General features: G+C 38.7%; 1 protein-coding gene across 2 annotated transcripts in view; it reads left to right on the plus strand.

Moving 5' to 3' along the window:
* The window catches only part of LOC306863176 (dual specificity calcium/calmodulin-dependent 3',5'-cyclic nucleotide phosphodiesterase 1A-like), a 57041-nt gene that overhangs the window by 24870 nt on the left and 8550 nt on the right, over positions 1 to 23621 (plus strand). For both annotated transcript variants that reach the window (XM_079406387.1, XM_079406388.1), the window contains exons 3-14: positions 2639 to 2752; positions 4527 to 4709; positions 5030 to 5096; positions 7826 to 7942; positions 8352 to 8492; positions 9552 to 9652; positions 9741 to 9869; positions 11492 to 11593; positions 11764 to 11884; positions 18114 to 18195; positions 18282 to 18402; positions 22865 to 23037. In XM_079406387.1, the coding sequence (XP_079262513.1) occupies positions 2639 to 2752; positions 4527 to 4709; positions 5030 to 5096; positions 7826 to 7942; positions 8352 to 8492; positions 9552 to 9652; positions 9741 to 9869; positions 11492 to 11593; positions 11764 to 11884; positions 18114 to 18195; positions 18282 to 18402; positions 22865 to 23037 (1451 nt within the window). The remainder of the gene's footprint in view (positions 1 to 2638; positions 2753 to 4526; positions 4710 to 5029; positions 5097 to 7825; positions 7943 to 8351; positions 8493 to 9551; positions 9653 to 9740; positions 9870 to 11491; positions 11594 to 11763; positions 11885 to 18113; positions 18196 to 18281; positions 18403 to 22864; positions 23038 to 23621) is intronic.

Genomic DNA, 23621 nt, shown 5'->3' on the forward strand with positions numbered 1-23621 from the left:
ATAAGCATTTAATATGGCTCTTTCTCTGTATTAGAAAGGTCATACATTGTGCAGTGGTGGCTGAGTGGATGCGCACGTCTAAAGAATTTTTGCTCTTATCATTTCTGCTCTGGACAGATTCTAGGAAGTACTAATCCTCTAATGGGATGGCATTGACTTGCGGCATCGATTGCGTTTGTCTGACGGAGGGGATTCCTTGGGGACGCCAGCAGAATGTGTTTCTGCTCCGCTTCGCCTGTTTTGATAACATTGTTCAAACAGCGTGTCCTCGACCCTGCTTCCGACGTCATGCTTTTCAGTTGAACGAGAGCACTTCATTCAAATAACACAGCTGCTGACCACTTGAAGATAGAGGACAAGAGATCATTGAGAGGAGAGTGACAAGTTGTCAGTTTTTGTTGAAATTTACTAAACATGCAGCTACTTCCAAAACTGATCACTTTCAAGATTTGTTCTTATTTTTTATAATTCCATTTTTTATTGCTATGCCACAGAACTGTTATTTTATTTCATTTCATTTCATTTTATTTAATATTTAATTTAATTTTATCTCTCTTCTCAATGGTAATTTTCCCTAATTCTCAATTAATAAAGACTGCTTCAATGTAATTATGAATATTTAAAAATAAAAGTGATTCAGTTTATCAAGACCCTGTTTACTTGCAAAAAATGTACCATGGTATTACCATCTTTTTAGGAGGCCCTTTACAGTCGAACCATACTATTTTTCTGAAATAAATCAGAAAGTTTGAACAGAACTGTGAATTTAAAGGGATAGTCCACCCAAAATGTTTTATGCTGTCATCACTTACTCACCTTCATATGGAAGTATGTTTCCACCACTGAATAAAACTAAATAAAATAGGTAATAGCAACTGTTTTCCTCACAATTGTGAGTTTACATCTCGCAATTCAGATTTTTTGCTCAGGATTGTGAGAAATAAACTCGCAATTCTGAGAAATGAAGTCAGAATTGTGATTTAAACTCATAATTGCGAGTTAAGTCAGAATTGTGAGATATAAACTCGCAATTCTGAGAACATATCAGTTTTTTTCTCCTAAGAACTGGACTTTATAACTCACAATTCTGACTTTATTTCTCACAATTGCAAATTTAAATCCCGAAATTGTGACTCTCACAAGTGCGAATTTATATGCCGCAATTGTGAGTTTATATCTTACAATTCTGAGAAAAAAGTCACTGCGATATTTTGAAAAATGTTTATTACTGTCAGCCTTGTGTCGTGTGTTCCCGACTCGTGTGTCCTTATTTGGTTTGTTTCCTGTCCTTGTTTAGTGTGATAATCAGTTAATTCTTATCCAGCTGTGTTTGTCTAATTACCTGTCATTATCCTGTGTATATTAGTTCCTGTCTGTTCAGTTAGTTTTCGTCTGGTCTACTCGTTACTCCCGGTGTTCGTGTGTGCCTGCCCTGCCTTGTCTTGCCCTGTTGGAGCTTATTAAAGACTGCATATTTGAGTTTATCCTTGTCTCCGTGTTCCTCGTTCCTCCCCGCTGTGTGCACCGTGACAATTACCAGTCTTGGTTCCAATTAACATTTTTGTCCATACATTGAAAGTCAGTGGGAACTGAAACAGTTCAAACCAGCATTCTCCTAAATGCGCTTTTGGAATATCTTCCTATATTTTGCTAAATATCTTCTTATACATTTCCACATTAGATTGCCTGCATGATTTCACTCTGTCTCATCCCTGCATGCTGCTCTGGCTCGCTCAGTCCAGTCATTTGGGATGGGAATTGGGTCAAACGTGTTTCCTGTGTTCTCCATTCATGCAAACACACACATGCAGAAAAATATCTCTGCTGCACACACCTGGGACGTTTGGCCTTTTGATTTGGCCCTCTGTCCACATGACAGAAGATCGTAGTTCACTTCAGAGATGAAGTAAACAAAACAGTGATGCAGTCTGTTCACTGAATTATAGCCATAGTGCCAGAGATTTGATGCTGCTAATATTTTTGGGGGACACCAGTGGAAATCCAAAGAAAAAAAATGCTTTTTAAAATTTTAAAAAGGGACGAGAGGACATTAAACTAAGACAAAGCAGGTGTTTCACAGCATAGCTATTATTATATTGGGGATTTTAGCACTGTTGGAACTCGCTATCCAAGACTGGAACTATGTTTATTATAATCCACATTCAGTCTGTTCAGATAACAGCTGAACACTTTGTCAAAATTAACACACAATGGATTAGTTTATTTCTCAGTAGTGAAAAGAATCTGGAGATGGTCAGCAACATAGAGCGCTTTTATCATCTTTAGCAATAAAGATGATGGATGAATCTGTTCGCTTTGTGTAAAATGTATTTGGCAGCCACAAACCACCCCGCAAATGTACAGCACACATATTGGGCTTCAAACTGATTTTAAAGAAAACTTGCCTCAAACAACTTTAGCTTTAAGCAATTGTTTTGTCGAAAATGCAAAACGTTTGTTTGTATTTGGTGACTTGAGTGTGTCAGAATTGAATCCACAGCAAGACTTGGTTTGAATCTATATATATATATTTTCCCCTTATCTCCACTGTCCTATTCATTAAAGACGATTAAATCCAGGCCATTAAATCCAAAAACAACTTTTTCCTAATCCAATTCTGTCTTTTTTTTCATTTCAGGCTGAGATGTTTGGTGAAACAGTTGGAGAGAGGTGAGGCTTCTGTTGTCGACTTGAAGAAAAACCTAGAATATGCTGCATCCGTTTTGGAATCTGTCTACATTGAAGAAACAAGGTAAGCACAGCACATACATTGTGAATTTCTCTTAGCCTTTTTCTTTTGGCAAATATTAAATCAACAAATTTGGGGTCAGAGGTATATGTTGTTCCTAGAGTGTGTTTAATCTCTAAAGCTGCTCTTAAACCTCTGTTTGAAATAAAAATGCGAATGGAAGAGGGATTGCATGTGTTCTGTAATGTTGTCTCCTCACTGCATGAGTGCTTCAGGATTTGATGGGTTTTTATTCAGTTGTTTAGACAGAAGTGGAAACATTGGCAACCATCTGTGAGGAAAATGTGCCATGCATCATATTAAATGCAAATTTTGCATCATTCACTCACCCTTATGTTTTTCCAAACCTGTTTGATTTACTTTTAAAAAACACAAAAGAAACATTTTTGCTGAATCTACCTATTTTTGTTAATTTTTTATGCACTTGTAATAAATAGGGACCGGAGATTTCAGGCTTCAAAATGGAGTATCATAATTATAGTCCATACAAGTTTGTGTGCCATATTGTGTTTGCCATATCATACCTTTATAAGAAGAGCAGAACAAATTAATCAACAGAAAGTCTTGATATCCTCCCTCACTGTTTTCAGCATGTTCATAAGAGTTCACGAGAGAAAAAGCAATGCTTTTTTGAATGAACTATTTGATTCTGTTCACAAAACCAGTTTCAATTATTATTATGAATCGGATTAATTGAGTTCTTATGATCAACTCAGTGATCCACTCGCAGCACTATGTGACATATGACATAAAAAGACATAATTATGGGAAGTCTAAACTATAATTATGAGAAACTAATTTATTTGTCATAATTGACTATCATAATTTTGACTCTCCATCTCATAATTATGACTTTAATTTTGCCCCTTTTTTCATAAATATAAGTATGTCAGTTACAATTTAGTCACAATTATGACTTTATATCTCATAATTTTGAGTCAATTTGGACTTTTTGTCAAAATTATGACATCATAATTTCAACTTTTTAGTATCAGAATTATCATTTTGTGTGTCAATTTCAAGTGTCACAATGATGTCTTCTCATAATTTTGACTTTTCTCAATTTTGACTTTGTCAATTTTGACTTATAATTTCGTCTTTTATCTCATTATAACGTCATAATTTGGACTTTTTTGTATCAGAATTATCATTTAGTATGTCAGCTGTCACAATTGTCTTTTTATCTCATAATTTTGACTTTTCTCAATTTTGACTGTCAATTTTGACTTATAATTTCGTCTTTTATCTCATTATAACGTCATAATTTGGACTTTTTTTTGTATCAGAATTATCATTTAGTATGTCAGCTGTCACAATTGTCTTTTTATCTCATAATTTTGACTTTTCTCAATTTTGACTGTCATAATTCTGACTTTATCTCATAATTTTGACGAGTCATAATTTCGTCTTTCTTCCTATAATTATTTCGAATTTTGACTTTTTCTTTCACAGTTATGACTTTTTATCTAAGAATCATGATATTGTCAATTATGATTTATCAAAGCGTGAATTTTTGTAGTGGAGATGGTTTTCCATATGTAAGTTATGTTTAGGTGATCAGATATGTTAGTTTGTATTTCCCTTGTCTTTGAAGTAGAATTGTATATTTTTATCTTTTTCTTTCCATCACTTTTGCTCAGAGGCGTTTTGGCTGAAATTTCATCTGACGTGATCGAAAGTGACATGACTTTCCCATTTAGTGTCTTCAGACTGCAATCATGTCTTATATATGTATGTGTGTGTGTGTGTGTGTGTGTGTGCGCATTTGTTCCTGCAGGCGGTTGGTGGATACAGAAGATGAGCTCAGTGACATCCAGTCCGACTCTGTGCCCTCAGAAGTGCGCGACTGGCTGGCGTCAACTTTCACACGTCAGATGGGGCTGATGTTGAGACGGTCGGAGGAGAAGCCGCGATTTCGCAGCATCGTGCACGCGGTGCAAGCAGGGATATTTGTGGAAAGGTATATGAGGGTTTTTCCAAAGCTAAAGGTAGAAAGTAAACAACTTTAAACCCTATAGGTGGCCCACGGGTAATAGATGGAAACCTTCAAAGAACTGATAAAGAGCTGATACATTTTAAGCAGGGCCTGACTCATAGATCGATCGGGAGTGACCTGTGACCCTGCTGTGCATTTCCTGTCTAGTCTCATATTTCCAGCACTGCATGCTCCTGAAATATAAATGTTAAAGGATATCTGGAGTGAAACAAGGAATTTCCCCCTTTTTTTATTTCCCAGAAGCTCTCACACACTGACAGGAGTGTGTTATCTCTTTCTGACAGGATGTACCGACGGACCTCCAACATGGTGGGGCTGAGCTATCCGCCCAGCGTGATCACGGCCTTGAAGGTAATGGAACGAGCCAATCAGATTCTAGGTTGTGACCTCAAATGCACATATGCGCAAACACACGCACAACCTGGTCACAGCATGAATGTGAAACGTGTGAATGCAACACATTTTGAATGCACAATGGCTTATGTGAGAAACAACAAGGGGGAGATGGCAAAATCAAACCATCTCCAGGCAAACAGCCCTGTTTAATCAACCGAAGTGCACAATTGATCTTTCCCTCGGCCAGCTGGGTTACCTGGCACACACACGGTTTAGACAGGACAGAGAGATTTTAGCCTCTTTTTTGGATAGTTGTCTGATAGAATGCAGCATATGTGGACAACAGAGATTTCTTTTTATCACAAACACACACAATCACGCACTTGATTGATTTAAATGGCTGTGGAAAGAATCTAAATTATATACTGATGTGTATACAAAGACATGTTGGGTCAGTAAGAAAGATTGAAAGGTTAAAATAAATTTTTGTTTTTGTTGAGCAAAGATGCATTAACTTGATCAAAAGTGACAGTAAAGACATTTATGTTACTTTCAAAAAATCCTGAAAAAAAGTATCACCGATTTCACAAAGATATTAAGCAGCACAATTGTTTTCAACATCGATGATAATAAATGCTTCTTCAGCAGCAAATCAGCATATTAGATGATTTCTGAAGGATCATGTCACACTATAGACTGGAGTAATGATGCTGAAATTTGTAATAATTTTTCACAAAATTGCTGTTTTTACTGTTTTTGATTAAGTAAATGCAGCTCTTGTGTTCATGAGACTTCTTTCCAAAACATAAGAAAAACTTGCCAACCTCAAAACTTTTGAATGCTAGTGTAGTAGTCAAATGCAAAATATGCTGATTTTAATCCTTTTCTCCACATGAAATTGTAGTCCAAATTATACATCCAGCTATCTGCTGTGATTCGATCATGAATGCCATTTCAGAGCTGTTATCAGCCGCGTCTATTCTCCTATCAGCTTCTCATTCATTTTTGATTTCAACAATTTGTGGCAGAAAGGCTCAGAGTTACTCCCTTTTGTAATTTCAGTCATAAGTCTCCAATCTTTTAACATATTCTTTTGTTGTGTGTCCTATTGTGATTCTAAATTTTGGCTGTCTGCACTAAAAGTGATGGTCAAAGATGCTCTTGTAAGGCTGTGTTTGGATATATCATATTCTACTCGTACTAACCCTTTTACTGTGTCACATGAACCAGAAGTGTGCAATGTAGTCACTTCAGATGTAAAATAAACTAAAAAAGAAATTAAATTAACATAACTTTACCTATGTGTTTACCCAAAGCCCGTGTTGTGTTGAGTACATTGTTTTTTGAACATACTGTATTTGTAAACCCCATTTAAATTCTACATGTAACACAGCACAAACCTTTTTCTGAGGTGTGTGGATGAAAGTCAGATGAACAGAATAATGTGGTGTCCTAGTGGTTAAGCCTCAAGGCTGGTATGACAAAGGGCGAAGGTTCAAACTTTGGAAGTGGAATAGAGATCTCCTGCAGTCCTTTATAACTCTTGTGCCCTTGAGTGAGTCTATTTGTTTCTCATTGCTCTATGTGCAGGTAAATGTATAAAGTGTCTGCTAGGTGAGAAGGATAAGTAACAGAATACTAATACACATGTTCTTGTCAAACAATAGCAGTAATTTGCTGGCTCTGTCCACCTAATCTTAATAGAAAATGAAGTTAATAAGCTGAAACTAATGACTGCTTCATTTAGGAAAAAGAGTTTTGAATCCTTTTGCTTTGTCCAGACCTCATCTTTAAAGATGTAAATTAATATGTTTAGTTTGTATAAGAATATTTTTGTCACATTATGCTTCAATTTTAGCATAGAATTAAATGCACAGATTTTAGGATCAAATCTGATTGTAAGAGTGTTTTATAAATGAGGCAGCAGGTTTGTACTGGATGTCCTGGTGGCTTTGCAGAAGGATTTTGGCCTCTCTCTCTTCTTGATTTCACAGCAGTCAGAGAATCTGCATATATATATCTCCACATACAGCCTTCAGCTATTGAAAGCTCTCAGCCATGACTGAGACGTAGTGCAGGACAAATACTCCAATCTGAGGATGTGAATATTTAATGCAGCATTTTGCAAATGTTCATTGCAACCAACTAATCAAACCTACATAGAACTTTCTTTGAAAGTGATGAGATGAAATAACGGAGGGTCAAACTTAGAGTGGATGGAGGAGAGAGAGAAAAAATAGAGAACACATAAACCACAGGCAGCCATAACGGAGACCAAATCTCCTGTATTATTACTGATGTTCATTTCATGACTCAGGATCGAAATGCACAATGATAGAATCACACATCGTTTATCACAGACCCTGTTTATAAGGGAGGTGAAAGTAATTTATACGTTATAAAAAAAGAAATGAGGCTGGTATTAGGCTCCAGGACTGTGAACATCTTATCACGTTTATAGGCATCATAAAATAAAGTCTCAGTTGCTCTTTCATAGCTCCGAAGATGCAAAGAGATCTTATTTGTGGTTTTTTTCTTTTCTATAGGAAGTTATGAAAAACTATACTGTATACACTACTATTCAAAAAGTAGTGTCAGAAAGATATTTCTCTTGAATGAAATTAATACTTGTATTCAGCAATAACACATTCAGTTTATCAAAAATAACACATCAATAATGTTACATTTCTGTTTAAAATAAATGCTCTTTTTTGAAGCATTGATCTTTTTTGTTGTTGGTCTAGCATGTGGACACGTGGTCATTTGACGTCTTCACACTGAATGATGCCAGCGGAGATCATGCACTGAAATTTACTTTTTATGAACTTCTCACCAGATATGACATAATCAATCGCTTTAAGGTAAGATGCTCTTTCTCTTTCTCTTTTATTAAAAGTAATGAATTTTTAAATTTACCTTCCAGTGATTTCCTCAGTGATATCTGTGGATCTGAGAACATCATAATAGGAAAATGTAAAGCAGAACGAAACACGTCAGATTTGGTCAGTTTTAAATTTATTTGATTATTATTTATGTAATTTTTATTTGATTTAATTTTTAATGTAATTTTTTAAGCACTATTTTCCTGTTTTCCATGTACTAATATGAGAAATACCGCCAAATTTATTTTTATATTTACCAACATTTACAAACACTTTTGCAATGGCATTTGCTATGTGTTTGGACTCAACCATCCATCATAATGGCATTTGATAACAAAGTCCAGGTGATCGTCCTCAAATGGCTGTTTGACACTGTATGTCTCCTCAGATCCCTGTTTCTGCTCTGGTGTCTTTTGTGGAGGCCTTGGAGGTGGGCTACAGCAAGTACAGAAACCCTTACCACAACCTAATCCATGCTGCAGACGTCACCCAGACAGTGCATTACCTCCTGCTCAAGACCGGCATAGTTGTAAGTCCATGGTTGTCCTAGATCCTGTGAATTCAAGCAACAGTGTTGCTTTTGGGGATTTGTGTATGTTTATGTGTGCTTGGGTAAAATAATCATGTACATCGAGTCCCTGCAGTTGTTTATTATTGTTATTTCTACCGAGCCGGTAAAGTATGTTTTATTAAGCCTGACACTGCACTTGAGGTATTTATTGAAGTTGGGGTTCTTGAAATGGAAGTAGGTGCAATGGTCCGCTCTTGCTGTGCGATGCTGCTCGTATACCAGTCAATAGGAAGTTAATCTCCCTCGACGCCTCAAAACACGCCCCTGTCACTCCCGCCGTGGGCTCATTAACCTCTCTGTGATGTGTGGACATCACACTGGCGTGCTGACAAATTATTTGCCCCCTAGCATTTATACCACTGATGATTTCTTTTCGTCATTCTGGCACTTTGGTGATTTAGTGTTAATGTAAGATAAAGTTATGCACAGAAGAATAAATGTGCAGAAGAATAATGAACTAATATAATTTCATTTCCTTCATGCTTATCTTCAGTTTAGCAGAACGATGTTATTTATAAAAGAATACGTAATGGGGCTTTACATTTACATTTACTCTTTTGTGCCAGTTCGTTTTAGTGAATGAAAAATATCCAGGCTGATCAGTGTTGTCTGATTCCTGAACAAAAGATTCTTAAGGGTCAGCTCTTTTTGATTAATCAAATATGTACTGGATGACCAGTGTAGTCTGATTTCTGAACAAATGACTCTTTAGAGCCGGTTCTTTTTGGTTAATCAGATATATACAGGACAAGCAGTCGAGTCTGATTCCGACTCCTATGACTCGGTTCTTTCAATGAATAGTTAAAAAAGATGAGTTACTTGTTTGAATCAGTCTCAAATACTGTCCTGTATAATTTACAGCATTAGCAGAGAGAGAATTTATTTCACTTGTTGGCCCAATGGACATTATGACAGAAATAAACCCAAAAGAATTAACCGACTATATCAAAACACTTCAGTGAAAATGGGATTTTTCTTGCTGCTACAGCGTTTCTCTTGTTATCTCACTTCTTCCAGCACTGGTTAACAGAGTTGGAGATCTTTGCTATGCTGTTCGCTGCTGCTGTGCACGATTATGAGCATACCGGCACCACCAACAACTTCCACATACAGACCAGGTACTATTGTTATTAAACACCATTATCATTCAGTTCAGCAAACCGAATACATCAATGGCCTTTAACAGAACTAATGTGTGTTTTACAGATCCGACACAGCTATACTATACAATGACCGTGCCGTACTGGAAAACCACCATGTTAGCGCTGCATATCGCCTCCTGCAGGAAGACGATGAAATGAACATCCTCTACAATTTGTCGAAAGATGACTGGAGGTTAGAAATGTGTTGCAAACCTCAAACTCATATTAGCTCAATAAGTAATCTTAGTTTTAGGTTAGAAACTAAAACAGTATATGAGAACTTATGCACAATTAAAGGTGGGGTAAGTGATTTCTGGTAGCCAATGTTGACATTTGAAATCACCAAAACAAATATGCCCTTACCCCAAAAGGGTCTCGCCCCTATTTTGATAGCTCTGCCCCACACATACGTATGGCAACGATTAGTTCTGTGAAACAAAGCAAAACCAATGTTGCTCACCTATCGAGAAGAAACAAAGCAACCTCGGAGCCCGATTGCAGGCCTTCCCGCTCCTTGAGTTCTCTCCAGCACTGGAAAGCTGATCCGATATTTACACGGTCCTTCTTCTTGCATTGAGCGGCGTGGCGCAGCACAACAAAATATAGAACTCATTATAATCAGTGATGCTGGATGCGGCGACGCGACACGAAAAATCCCCAACATTAAACTGCTGCCGCGTTCTATTTATGACATATTGACACAATTTTCAAATTATTTTCAACGGGTCTCTTTGTCGTGTCCAGTGTAGGCACAGTGTAAGCCTTCTTTTGTTCCTTCCACAAATTTTCCTCTTTTGTTTTTTTATCCACCATCTCTATCGTTCCGTCGCTCGGCTCGGCTAATGTCCGTCATGTGCACTGATGAGCGCTTTTTCCTCGCATCATGAGTAGACACACCCCTTACTGCTGATTGGCTACAAGTTTGTTTTGGTACTGGCCCGACTCATTTTTGAGAAACTGCATACCCAACCTTTAACTTATTTTCTAGCTCTGGTGCTTTTATAGAAAAAGTTTTCAAACATTTTGGTGCAACATTTCCTTATATGATCATGCCCTTGAAATTGAAATATAATTTATGTATAAAACATATATATTATATTATACATATATATTATTATATATTATACAAAATATTTACTTTTTCAGTTGATGCTGTATATTTTTTTCTGCCTTCTAAAATAATACTTTTAGATGTGTAAACCTACAGGAAATAAAACTATGACTGTTTGTAGAGTAAAATTATAGTAATTGTTCTCATGATATCTGACCAGGATGTCCAGAAGAAATCGGAATGAAACAATCACTTTTGGTCACGATTTAACACAGTTTATTATTTGTTTCTGGATGCATTTCTTTCCCCACAGACCCCCTGGATGACCCCAGTTTAAAATCCCCTGCTTTATAGAATCTAGTAGTTAATAAGTAATACGCTATAAGTTACAACCCACATTTCGGAAATGTTTCTGTCCAAATTTGACAGAAACTCAAAACCTTGATGCCCAGACATCTTCAAACTGTTTTGAAAAGAAGAAACACAATGTTTTGAAACACCATGGTAAACATGCCCCCATCCCAACTTTTTTGAGACTCTATGTTCTATTGTGACTAAAAGAATGGCTCATGTGATTTGAAAGTTTTTTTGGTTTTCATTTTATTCAAATTTAAAAAACATCCCAACATTTCCGAAATTTGGGTTGTATTATACATAGAATCAACCCAAGGACCTTGTATATCATGACGGGTTCATAAGAAGACAGTTCTTTACTGAATGTAACCTGTTTTAAAATCAATACTGAAAATGTCTCTTTCTCTCAGAGAATTGCGGGCTTTGGTGGTCGAGATGGTCCTGGCCACCGACATGTCCTGTCACTTCCAGCAGATTAAAGCCATGAAGAACTTCCTCCAGCAGCCAGAAGCGTAAGTGCGGTCGCACACATCAGGGCAACCAGGAGGAGGGGCTTTAGCTAATCACACACTGTTCATGCCAAAACATTTCTGCATCTACAGATATTCATATCCACATAATGAGAGGTTGGACAGAGTGATTATAACAGCTCTGAGGGGCTGAACATCTCTGTCCTCTGCAGGATTGATAAACCCAAGGCCTTATCCCTGATACTGCACACCGCTGACATCAGCCACCCTGCCAAAAACTGGAACATGCACCACCGCTGGACCACCTCACTGCTGGAGGAGTTCTTCAGACAGGTCAGTGTCCCAAGACATTTCAATATCAGCATTAAGTCTTAATATAGAAGCATGGAAATCTCATCAAAGCTGTTTCTGGGTCATACTTAATATTTCATAAACTCAAAAGAAAGTAATAAGAAATTCTGTATTTTGCCTGAAGAAAACAAAAAAGCCTATTTTTAAGACCATAAAATATATTGTGATTATTATTTTAAATGAAGAATTTCAAAATAATAATTGATTGTTAATTTGTTTAATACATATAAAATAAAGATTAAAGGTTATTTAATAATAAATAAATTATTTAATAATATTTATTACAGTATTTAATTATTTGTTAGCATTAGTTAATAAAAATACAACTACATTGTTAGATCATGTTATCTCAGGTACATTTAATAATATGAACAAACAACTTTCGATGTTAGTAAATGTTGAAATTAACATTAAGACTAATAAATGCTTTAGAAGTATTTTTATTGTTAGTTTTTTTTACCTAATTAGTTAACTAATGTTAACAAATGGAACCTTATTGTAAATGTTATCAAAATACTGAACACAAATAAATAAATGTAAAAAAATATTTAAACTAAACTGTAAAATATTTATACATACAGTAGTATTTATTGTACTTCATGTATGCATGTTTATTTTAACATTACAAAAACAAGTTCAATTTGATAAATTATCAGAATGAGATTTTTTTTATTTATTGCATCGAGGTAATACAAATTTGAGAAAATGCACTTAATTGTCTTCAAACTATACTGTGCAAATGCAAAACAAAAACTATATAATCCTGCAAATAGGCTTCCATATGAAAAAGATGATTTCTTATTTTTCCTCTCTGATTTGATTAGAATAAATCCTGAATAATTTATACATAGACCATAGTAAATGTATGTAAACAAAATAGAATATAAAGTTGTCGTCGAGAATATCCTGTTTACTAGCTACCAAATAAGTACCTCAAACAGATCTCTGATTTGAATTTCATTCACCAAAAACCTTGCAAATCCATCCTAGCTCTTTCTAGGAAGTGCTCATCATTGCAGCAGCCCAATACCTTGTAAACACAACTGTTTCCCAGTGGGCCTATAAAAACCCTGAGCACCCTGACTCCCGGAAATTGTGTTCACAATCAGACTGCAGATTGAGGTTTTGAGAAAGCTCTTGCTATTTTTGTGAGCAATATGCATCAGGCGGGGTGTGAATGGCCTGTGGGTGTGCTGTCTGAAGCTGAGAGCAGTGTCCTGTAGCCGTTTTTATAGTTCTTCAATCATACAGTGAGCGTTTTCTCTCTCTCTCTCGGTTTGTTGCTCTCTCACTTCATCGTCCATATTCGCATTCTGTGGTCATCAGCACTATGATATAATCTTGAATTGAGTCTTAATCTTATTTAGCATTCCTGTAACATCCACTGTAAAAATCCCATTAATCTCCTATAAACATCCATTTCCCGCATTCTAACCTCAACATTTGAATCTCCGCTGCTTCACTCTATGCCATCAGCTTTTGCCTCTCTATGAAGTCATTCAGAATTGCTTTCCAGGACGTTTTCGTTCTTGAATGGTTGAATAAATAATGAAGTAGAGCTCAATTTCCTTGCTAAATGAAAACGGATCTAATTCTGATCCAAACACAGTGTGTTTTTAAGAGATGAGTATCTCCTCATAGTGCCAAACCAATTAACTTCCCATTGTCTGATTTGATATCACACCGGTCCCATCTCTGTGTACCTACAAGAGTGAAATTGAATCTTTGATTTATTGACATGTTTAAGCTAATAAATGATCAGTTCATCACAGGTAAATCACCCCCACAAAATATAATTGCAATTTCAGGGTCTGGAATGAAATATCGCTCAGCGTTGCGCAGGAAATTAATGGTGACTGTGAAAAGTGCGATTGGCAAAACATCCTGGGGACTGTAATTGGTATAGGAGTCTGTGTTGTTTAGAGGTCATAGCTGTATTATTCAGCCAAAAGACAATCATAGCAAAGATAATTACGCTATTGTTTCTCAGGATTATCTATGATGTTTGCAAATGAAGTGCTATAGACTTATTCAGAGAATAATGAGAATGCGGCTGAGCTGAACACAAGGGATTTCAGTTGTGGTGAAATGAACTGAAACCTAAACCAGAAGCTTTATTTTGTCTGGATTGGCCAGTAACAAAAGAGGTCATATCATAAGATATCTAATTGCTCAATCTATTACAAAAAGTCAGTATACTACTGTATGTAAACATTCTGTGAGGTTTAGAAATTATGGTATTACACTGTATCAAGGTCACATTATAAAACTTTTTACTTTGTTTTCATTATTTTTGGTGATTTTTTAAATGTAATTATACCAAAAAGACAACTGTGTTAGTAAAATCAAATATGAGAAATAAGTAAATATCACTTGTGAGCTGCATATTTTTGTTGTGTGTCATTTCCAAATAAGCTGCAGCCTTGACAAATTATGCACAAAAAGTGTGAAAACATTATTTAATTGGGCAATTTTAGGATACGTACAGTAAATAAAAACTAAAATGTATTTGAAATATATTTATTTTGTGCTAAGTATACTACACATACATTTACATATTTGTGTGCTTAATAAAAATACCCTGCAATTGTACTTTTGGTATACTAAATTGTTATACTTAAAATCTGCTAAATTGCAACAACTAATTTTGTGCTAAATGCACTTTAAATGTGCGGAAATAGTGCTGAAGTCCTACTAAAGATATACTGAAGGATATTTGATTGTGTTAAAATGGAACTATTGCAAGTATACTTCAGGTACACTTTAATTAAATATCGTGCATTTAAAGACTGATATTATACAGAGATCATACAGTCCTTATTAATAGTGATATTAAAGGGGTCATGTGACGTTGCTAAAAAAATTATTTATTTTGTGTATTTGGTGTAATGCAATGTTTATATGCGGTTTAAGTTCAAAAAACTTTATTTTCCACACACTGTACATTATTGTTGCACCTCTATGCTCCACCTTTCTTAAACGCGGCGATTTTTGCAAAGCTCATCGTTCGAGAAGCGAGGCATGCTCTGATTGGCCAGCTATCCAGTCCGAATACCTCAAGTGTAAGACGGAAATGTTACGCCCCCTTACTGTATTGTGATGCCGTGTCTCGGCGCGACGACGCAAACAATAAACCAATTATAAACGAGGCATTTGTTGCATTCAGTGGGGACATAATTACTGATTATAATGACTTATACTGCCTTTTTTACGCGTCGCATTGCATCACGCCGCGTAAACATTACCATGTCTGCATTTGTGATCAGAGAAACGACAAACAACAAGCGCTACTCTACACTGCTCAAAACTTGCGTTTGAATAGTCAATAGTTGAATAGGCATATTCTTTAAATAAGAAAATGTAGCTACTTACAGGCTGTGAGTCAGAAGCACCAGACTGTCCTTGCAAAGTTGGAATTGCCCCACTTTATAGAAACAGCATTTGTGCAAGCCAGCATTGTAGGCTACTCTTCCAGGTTCAGGAAATAGCCCTCCTTAAAATGCGCTGCACACACTCTAATTTTTCGGTTGAACTGTTCTGGAACAGTGTTGTAAACACAACTTAACCACTGATTTCTAGTTGTGTCCTCTTTTGGAGGCCCAAACAAAGTACTTTAGCTTTCACAACGAAACTGTAATGGGGCGAACAAGACGTGAGACGTGCGGATTCAAGTGCAAGCTTTTATTTACAGGCATGGTCAATAACAGGCAGGGTCGAACAAACAGCAAACAGGTATAGAGAGGGCAAGACAGAAGAGTAATCGAGTAAACAGGCGTGGTCGGCGATCTGCGTACAATATCCAAAGGGCTTGACAGAAGGGGTAATCCAGGTACGAGAGCAATAATCCAATCGAGGTGCAAACAGAGTCCGAATGGCAAGGCAAAGGGTAAATCCAGAAGACATGGGCAGGAGTCAAAACACAAGAGAACACACAAGGTAAAGCAAGGCATGACTAAGACTATTACTTGGGCTCCGTAGAGAAGCTATCGCTATGAAAGTGATAAACGCAATACAATACTCGGCATCTAACAAGAGGAAGTCCATGGTTTATAAAGCCTGAGTGATTAGTGTGATCAGTTGTGTAATCAGTGAAAACAGCTGTGTGCGTCGTCAGTGCAATGAATGATGGGGATTGTAGTGAAGTGCAAGAATCCATGCGGTGAGTGGGGGACCTCTGGTGGTGATTAACCGGAATGCATGGACCAGATTCATGACAGAAACACAGCATCTCCACAGTAACACTCCAAAAACAAAGGAAAACTTGAAATCGCATCATATGACCCCTTTAAAACGCATTTTAGGCATAATCACAGGTCTGGCATGAATTACGTAAACTTAACTAAAAAAAACCTGCTGGTCTAGATGCCTTAGATCCTTTCTTTTTCAAAGTAGGTGCATCAATTATATCTGAACCCTTAACATATATTTTTAATCTATCTATAAGTACAGCTAAAATACCTAAAATTTGGAAAGTAGCCATTGTATCTCCTGTCTATAAGAGTGGTGATAAGATGGATCCAAATTCATATCGTCCAATTTCAGTTTTGCCCTGTGTTGCAAAGGTGATGGAAAAATGTATCAATAAGCAATTGATAGGGTTCCTTAATACAAATAACATCTTATCTAAAGTTCAATATGGTTTTCGTTCTTCATTTAGTTGTACTACAGCAGTTGTAAAAGTTCTGAATGATATCTATAATGCATTAGAAACACAACAACTTTGTGCAGCTATTTTTATTGACCTTGCTTAAGCTCTCGATACAGTTGATCATTCTATTTTGTTATCCAGATTATGTAGTATTGGTGTGTCTAATTCAACTCTATCTTGGGTTTTCTAACTATTTATTTAAAGATTGACCAACAATTATCCGTACCATTAACTATTAATAAAGGGGTCCCTCAGGGCTCTGTGTTAGCATCAACCCTGTTCTCAATCTACATTAATAATATTTCTCAGGTTATCTGTGGTCAGAAAACCTATATTCATCTATATGCGGATGATACTATTCTTTATGTTGTAGGATCATCATATGATGAAGTAAAACAAGCAAAGGATAGTTTTAATAAAATTCAAGAGGCTTTTAATGACTTGAATCTAGTTTTAAATAGCACATAAACAAAAGTAATGTGGTTTGGGAAAAAACAACAAAATAATAAAGACATTACAACTCCAGATGGGGCAATAATTGAGGTAGTGTCTTCGTATAAATATCTTGGAATCTGGCTTGATAGTTCCTTGACATTTACTACCCACATAACTAATCTCCAGAAGAAAGTTAAATCTTAATTAGACTTAGGTTTTTGTTTCGAAATAGATCTGTGTTTACCACATCAGCCAAGAAACATCTTGTTGAAACTACTATTTTGCCCATGTTCGATTATGGTGATGTGATATATAGAAATGCACGTAAAGGCGTTCTGGAGAAATTAGATGTGTTGTATCATGCAGCAATTAGATTGATTACTAATGCACCTTACAGAACGCATCATTGTTAATTATTCTCCCTATTGAATTGGACATCATTGCATATAAGATGAGAAACTCACTGGAATATTTTTATTTACAAAGTCTTGCTGGGTTTATTACCTGATTATCTTCAAAAGTTGCTGAAACCTCATCTTAATACATATACAACTAGATCATCAAATTATATTTCCTTGGCTATTCCTAGAAAGAAAACTACTTATGGTCATTCCGCTTTTTAATTTGCTGCCCCAAATGATTGGAATATGCTACAAAAGTTATTGAAATTAGAGACAAATATTCCAGTGTGTGCATTTAAAAAAATACTAGTGAGTGCTTAGACCTCGACCTGTAAATGTTTTAACTGAGATTTGAATTATGTATTGTGATGTATGTTTGTGTCTCAGGAGATATTAATTCTCCTGCCAGGCTGTTATTGTAAATAAGAACGCGTTCTTAATTAACTTGCCTGGTTAAATAAAGGTTAAATGAAAAATAATAATAATATTGAGAAATGTGCATTGTGCATAAAGCATTGCACATAAAGAAATACTCCAAATAGCAACTAAAAAGCCTAATTAAGAGAGTTAGAGGTGAGAAAATGATCATGAAAAAAATGGCTTTCTTGATCAGAAAACAACTACCAGGGAATACGACAGTATGATATGATATGACCCCTTTAATAATCAGAAAGCTTTACCTGAAAAATTGTTAATTGTGTTGGTTCTCGTCTACTTTTTGTTTTAGGGAGATAAGGAGGCAGAGCTTGGACTTTCTTTCTCTCCTTTATGTGATCGCAAGTCTACCATGGTGGCCCAGTCTCAGATCGGTGAGTGATCAAGCTTGTGTGTGAATCAATAGGATATGGTATACCCACTTCTGTGTGTTATGATGCTCATTTCACTTCCCTAACAGGTTTCATTGATTTCATCGTGGAGCCCACCTTCACTGTGCTGACAGACATGATTGAGAAAATCGTGACTCCGCTGATCGAAGAAGCCTCACCCTCCAGTCTGGCTGGATTCAGACGGTCCAGGTGAGGCCGAATGAATGGGGGGCAACAGTGCTGGTCTATTAAAATATTAAAGCTCTATTCTCAAAAAACTGACCTCGTTCAAAAGTTTGGGGTCATTAAGATTTCTTTAAACAAATTAGAATGATTTCTGAAGGATCATGCGATACTGAAGACTGGAGTAATGATGCTGCAAATTCAGCTTTGCATCACAGGAATAAATTACGTTTTAAAATACATTCAAATTATTTTAAATTGCAATAATATTTCACAATTGTTTTTACTGTATTTTTATCAAATAAATGATCAACATTGGTGAACATAAGAGACTATTAACTTGACCTCACTAACTTTTGAAAAGCTAAAATTGAACATATTTATGGACTAGACATTGCACTTGTGTAAATTAAAACTTAAATTCTAGTCTGTTCTTGTCAGCGAGTCAGTGTCAGCAGATAGACACAGGACACAGAAGTAAGTGCAATACAATCAACAGGTTTATTGAGTAGTAGCAGAGGGGAATGAGATGAGCAGAATGTCCAGGTAAGCAGGCGGGGAATGGGAATGTCTCTAGGGGCTTATCTGAGGGGGAATGTCCTTTTTCCTTTTCCATGGGATCCGGAGGTAACAGTGGAGCGTGGAGACGGTGGAGAACTGGAGCGGTGGAGAACAGGGATAGGAACACTGGAGCAACTGGTAAGTAGACAAAAGGTAAGTTGGTCAGGTTAGTCAACAAGGAATGTTTGAGACCAGACAGTGAGTGAACGGGAGGAGTGCAGGGATATAGTGCTGCTGATTAGTGCTGACAAGTGGTGGTGATCAGAAATCAGGGGATTGGGATTTGGTGAGTGTCGTTGGTGGAGACTGCGGTGACTATGACAGATTCTCTACGGCGACGGGGTCGGCCACGGCCTCTGGGTGCGGGACGTTCAGGGTGGTTCTGGTAAAACTCGGCCAGGAGAGAGGGATCCAGCACATTGTCCCAGGCCACCCAGGATCTTTCCTCCGGGTCCGTATCCCTCCCAGTCAGTAAGATATTCCAGGTGACCACCCCGTCGCCGAGAGTCCAAGATGTCCTGCACCCTGTAGACTAGGGGCTTCTCGATGATCTCGGGAGGAGGAGGTACTGCAGGCTCGTCGGGTTCTGTGACAGAGGGAGACACAGGCTTGAGGAGTGAGACATGGAATGCTGGATGGATACAATACCGTGCAGGGAATTGGAGAAGGAAGGTGACCCCATTTATCTGCCTCTCGATGGAAAAGGGACCTATATAGCGGGTACTCAGCTTCCGGCAGGGCAGGCGGAGACGCAGATCCTGGGTGGAGAGCCAGACCTTATCTCCAGGATGATAGACGGGGGTGGCAGACCGACGGGCATCTGCATAGGTCTTGTGTCTCCGCACTGCCTGCTGGAGTTGAACATGAAATGAGTCCCCAACTCTCTCTCTCGCTCGGAACTAGTGGTCAACAGCTGGAATGTCGGAAGGCTCTTCTGTCCAGGGAAACAGAGGGGGTTGGTAGCCGAGTATGCACTGGAAAGGGGTGAGGCCGGTGGTGGCTTACTTGAGGGAATTTTGTGCATACTCGGCCCACGGGAGGAAGCGGTTCCAGCTGTGCTGGTTGTCATGACAGTAGGCCCAGAGATATCTCCCAATCTCCTGAATCTTCCGCTCAGTCTGGCCGTTAGTCTGGGGGTGATACCCTGAGGAGAGACTGACGGTGACATCGAGGAGTTTGAAGAATGCCTTCCAGACACGGGAGACTCTGGGTAAACTCCGGAGGGGAATTAACTTGCAGGCTTTGGAGATTCTGTCAACCGCAATGAGTATACCGGTATAACCTTCTGACTTCAGGAGATCTGTGACGAAGTCTACTCCGAAGTGGGACCATAGGCGACGTGGAATGGGTAATGTGACTAATTTTCTTGCGGGTAAGTGATGTGGAGTCTTGGAGATGGCGCAAACTGAGCATCCACAAACGTACTGGGAGACATCCCGTGCCATACTGGGCCACCTGTAACGAGCTTGGAGGAGCAAGACGGTGGCTGCCTGGGTGTCCAGAGCCTGGGGAAGCATGCAGGGAGACCAGAAGGTAAGTGCTCAAGGAGGTGGGCACGTAGGTTTTGTCCTCTAGGCCTCCCAGCGAAGTGGATTCGGTGATGGAGGCGTTGCGGATCTGTTCATACAGGGCCCATTGGATGGGGCTCACAAGGACGGCTGAAGGGAGTATGGGTTCAGGTGTGGAGGGTTCGTTGGGGGCATGGATACGTGAGAGGGAATCTGCCTTGACATTCTTATCTCCGGGTCGATACGGGATGGAAAACTGGAACCGGGTGAAGAAGAGGGCCCAGCAAGCCTGCCAGGGGTTCAACCTCTTAGCACTTCGGAGATATTCCAGGTTTTTGTGGTCAGTGATGACCGTAAAGGGGTGTTGAGCTCCCTCCAGCCAGTGTCTCCATTCCTCCAGTGCCAGTTTAATGGCGAGCAGCTCCTGATTTCCAATATCGTAGTTCCGCTCTGCTGGGGAAAGCTTCATGGAGAAGTAAGCGCAAGGGTGGAGTCGGGGAGGCTCTCTCTGGTATTGAGACAGCACTGCTCTAAAGCCGGTGGTGGAGGCATCCACTTCCACTATGAATGGGAGTTGGGGTTCAGGATCTGAGAGGATGGGAGCAGTGCAGAAGGCCTCCTGGAGCTTCTTGTAGGCGGCTCGAGCTTCAGAGTTCCAGGACAGAGACTTGGGTTTCTGACGGAGCATGGAAGTGTAGTCAGATGGGATTGTCGGAACCTCACGAGGTTCGGGGCTCTCCACTAGGGTGGAATGAACTTGGAGCTTCAGGTTACTAACCAGGGGCACAGGGATGTTGGAGAGACAGTTTTGGCACAGCCCCGTGGCGAGACATTGAGCACGCTCAGTGCATGATAGGCGATTAGTATCCATTTGCATAGGTTCTGGTACCGGAGGACAGGCAGCTGGTGAGGACGGAGAATGAGCGGTTATGACAAGCCGTGAGATGTTGGGAGAACTTAACGGCCTTCTGCATAAAGCTCTTCAGACCGACAGTGTCATCATAGATCTCCATCTGGGCTCTGATCTGTGGATCCAAGCCCTGACGGTAAGCAGTGAGTAGCGCTGCCTCGTTCCATCCACACGAGGCCGTCAGAGTCTGGAACTGCAGAGTATAGTCACTGGCCGAAGAATCTCTCTGACGTAGGCGAATGAGTTGGTTGGCAATGGAGAACGAGCTGGTGGATAGGTCGAAGACCTCCTTGAAGTGGGAAGAGAAAGCATCGAAAGAGTTAATTATAGTGGTCTGTGAGTTCCAGATAGCTCGTGCCCAGAGTAATGCCCGTCCGGTTAGCAGGGAGATCAGGAAGGCAACTTTAGCCTGTTCGTTGGAAAATTTATTGGATTGCATCTCTATGTAGAGTGAAACTTGGAGTAAAAAATGCTACATTCAACTGCCTCATCCGAATAGTTTGCAGGGATGGCCATGAGACTGGCAGAGGCAGACTGAGGGTGTGTGACCGGAGAGAGCTGTTCGAAGAGCGCTGACCAGCTCTTCGAGGGGATCTGCAGCGGCGGGGTTCGGGAACTCCATCTCCAGTCGTCGGTTCTGGTCTGGTCTTCTGTCAGCAGATAGACACAGGACACAGAGGTAAGTGCAATAAAATCAAAAGGTTTATTGAGTAGTATCAGAGGGGAATGAGATGAGCAGCATGTCCAGGTAAGCAGGCGGGGAATGGGAATGTCTCTAGGGGCTTATCTGAGGGTGAATGTCCTTTTTCCTTTTCCATGGGATCCGGAGGTAACAGTGGAGCATGGAGACGGTGGAGAACTGGAGCGGTGGAGAACAGGGATAGGAACACTAGAGCAACTGGTAAGTAGGCAAAAGGTAAGTGGATCAGGTTAGTCAACAAGGAATGTTTGAGACCAGACAGTGAGTGAATGGGAGGAGTGCAGGGATATAGTGCTGATGATTAGTGCTGACAGGTGGCAGTGATTAGAAATCAGGGGATTGGGATCCGGTGAGTGTCGTTGGTGGAGACTGTGGTGATCCTCTGACAGTCAGTCAAAGTGGTTCACAAATCAATCTGAATGAGTAAATAACAAATTGATCTGAATCTAAATTATTTGTTTTAATTCTTATCCAGTTATCTTAAACAACTGGAAAAGTCATGGAAATTAACTGGTCAGATATGTGGGAACCTTTTGTTTTAAACTGGAATTTTTTCTTTTAATAACCTTCTATTTTAGTTCCACCGTATACTTTTATGAGGTCAATATGTGTGAACTACCAAGCATGCCTGGGTGTCAGGTGAGTAACACACATCCTGTATCTAGTCATGGGAACTCTTGGCATCCTTCATCAGCTTGACAACTAATGACATTATGCTTAAAAGTGATGTATTTCCATATAATCTAAAGACAAACATTTACTGGAAGCTAAATAAGTGCTCACTCTGTGTGTCTATGTGTGTTTGTGCAGTCTGAATAACATCCCATCGGACGGTAAACGCTCTACTGTGAGAAGCACTGGTTCGGAGGGCGGCACTTCCCTTAACTGCTCCGTTAACGCTGTCGATTTTAAGACCTTCAAAATCACCTGGAATGAGGAAGTGCATAAAAACAGAGAAACATGGAAAGCACAGGCTGCCAAAGGTATAGGCGCGAACATATACACATGCACTTAATAAAAATCGAGATGATGTGCTGCAAATTATTAGTAATGCTTGCTTCTGTTGCTCATACTAAGGGTTAGGGATTTAAACAAACGCCTAAAATTAAATATTAATATTTGGCTATTTGGTAACCTATGCTGAACATAAATAAAAGATGAATCAAGTAGTGATGTGCTGGTTGGACAATGGATCCAGGCCATATCTAAAGACCAGAAAATCATGAGAGTAAGAGCTCTAATGACTTGGGGCAGTAAGCAAAGCCTTAGCAACTGCACAGAACACCCTAGCAACCACAATGACGACCTTATCTATTATAATGCAATACCCTGCCAATCACTTACAATGCCTTAGTATGCAAGGGCAAGCACCACTCATCTCTTCAGAAACTGTAAAAATCTAGCTTTTATTTAGAAATATAAATGAATTCAAAATGAATAAAAGATTTAAGAACTCAGGCTTAAGAAATAAACAAAAATAAATCTTCATAACATGAATCTAGATCTCTATTTGGAACAGATTTTATAGATGAAGAATGTTGTTATATTAAATCATGATTGACTACAG

This window comes from Barbus barbus, assembly GCF_936440315.1.
Source record: "Barbus barbus genome assembly, chromosome: 44".
NCBI classification, from domain to species: domain Eukaryota; kingdom Metazoa; phylum Chordata; class Actinopteri; order Cypriniformes; family Cyprinidae; genus Barbus; species Barbus barbus.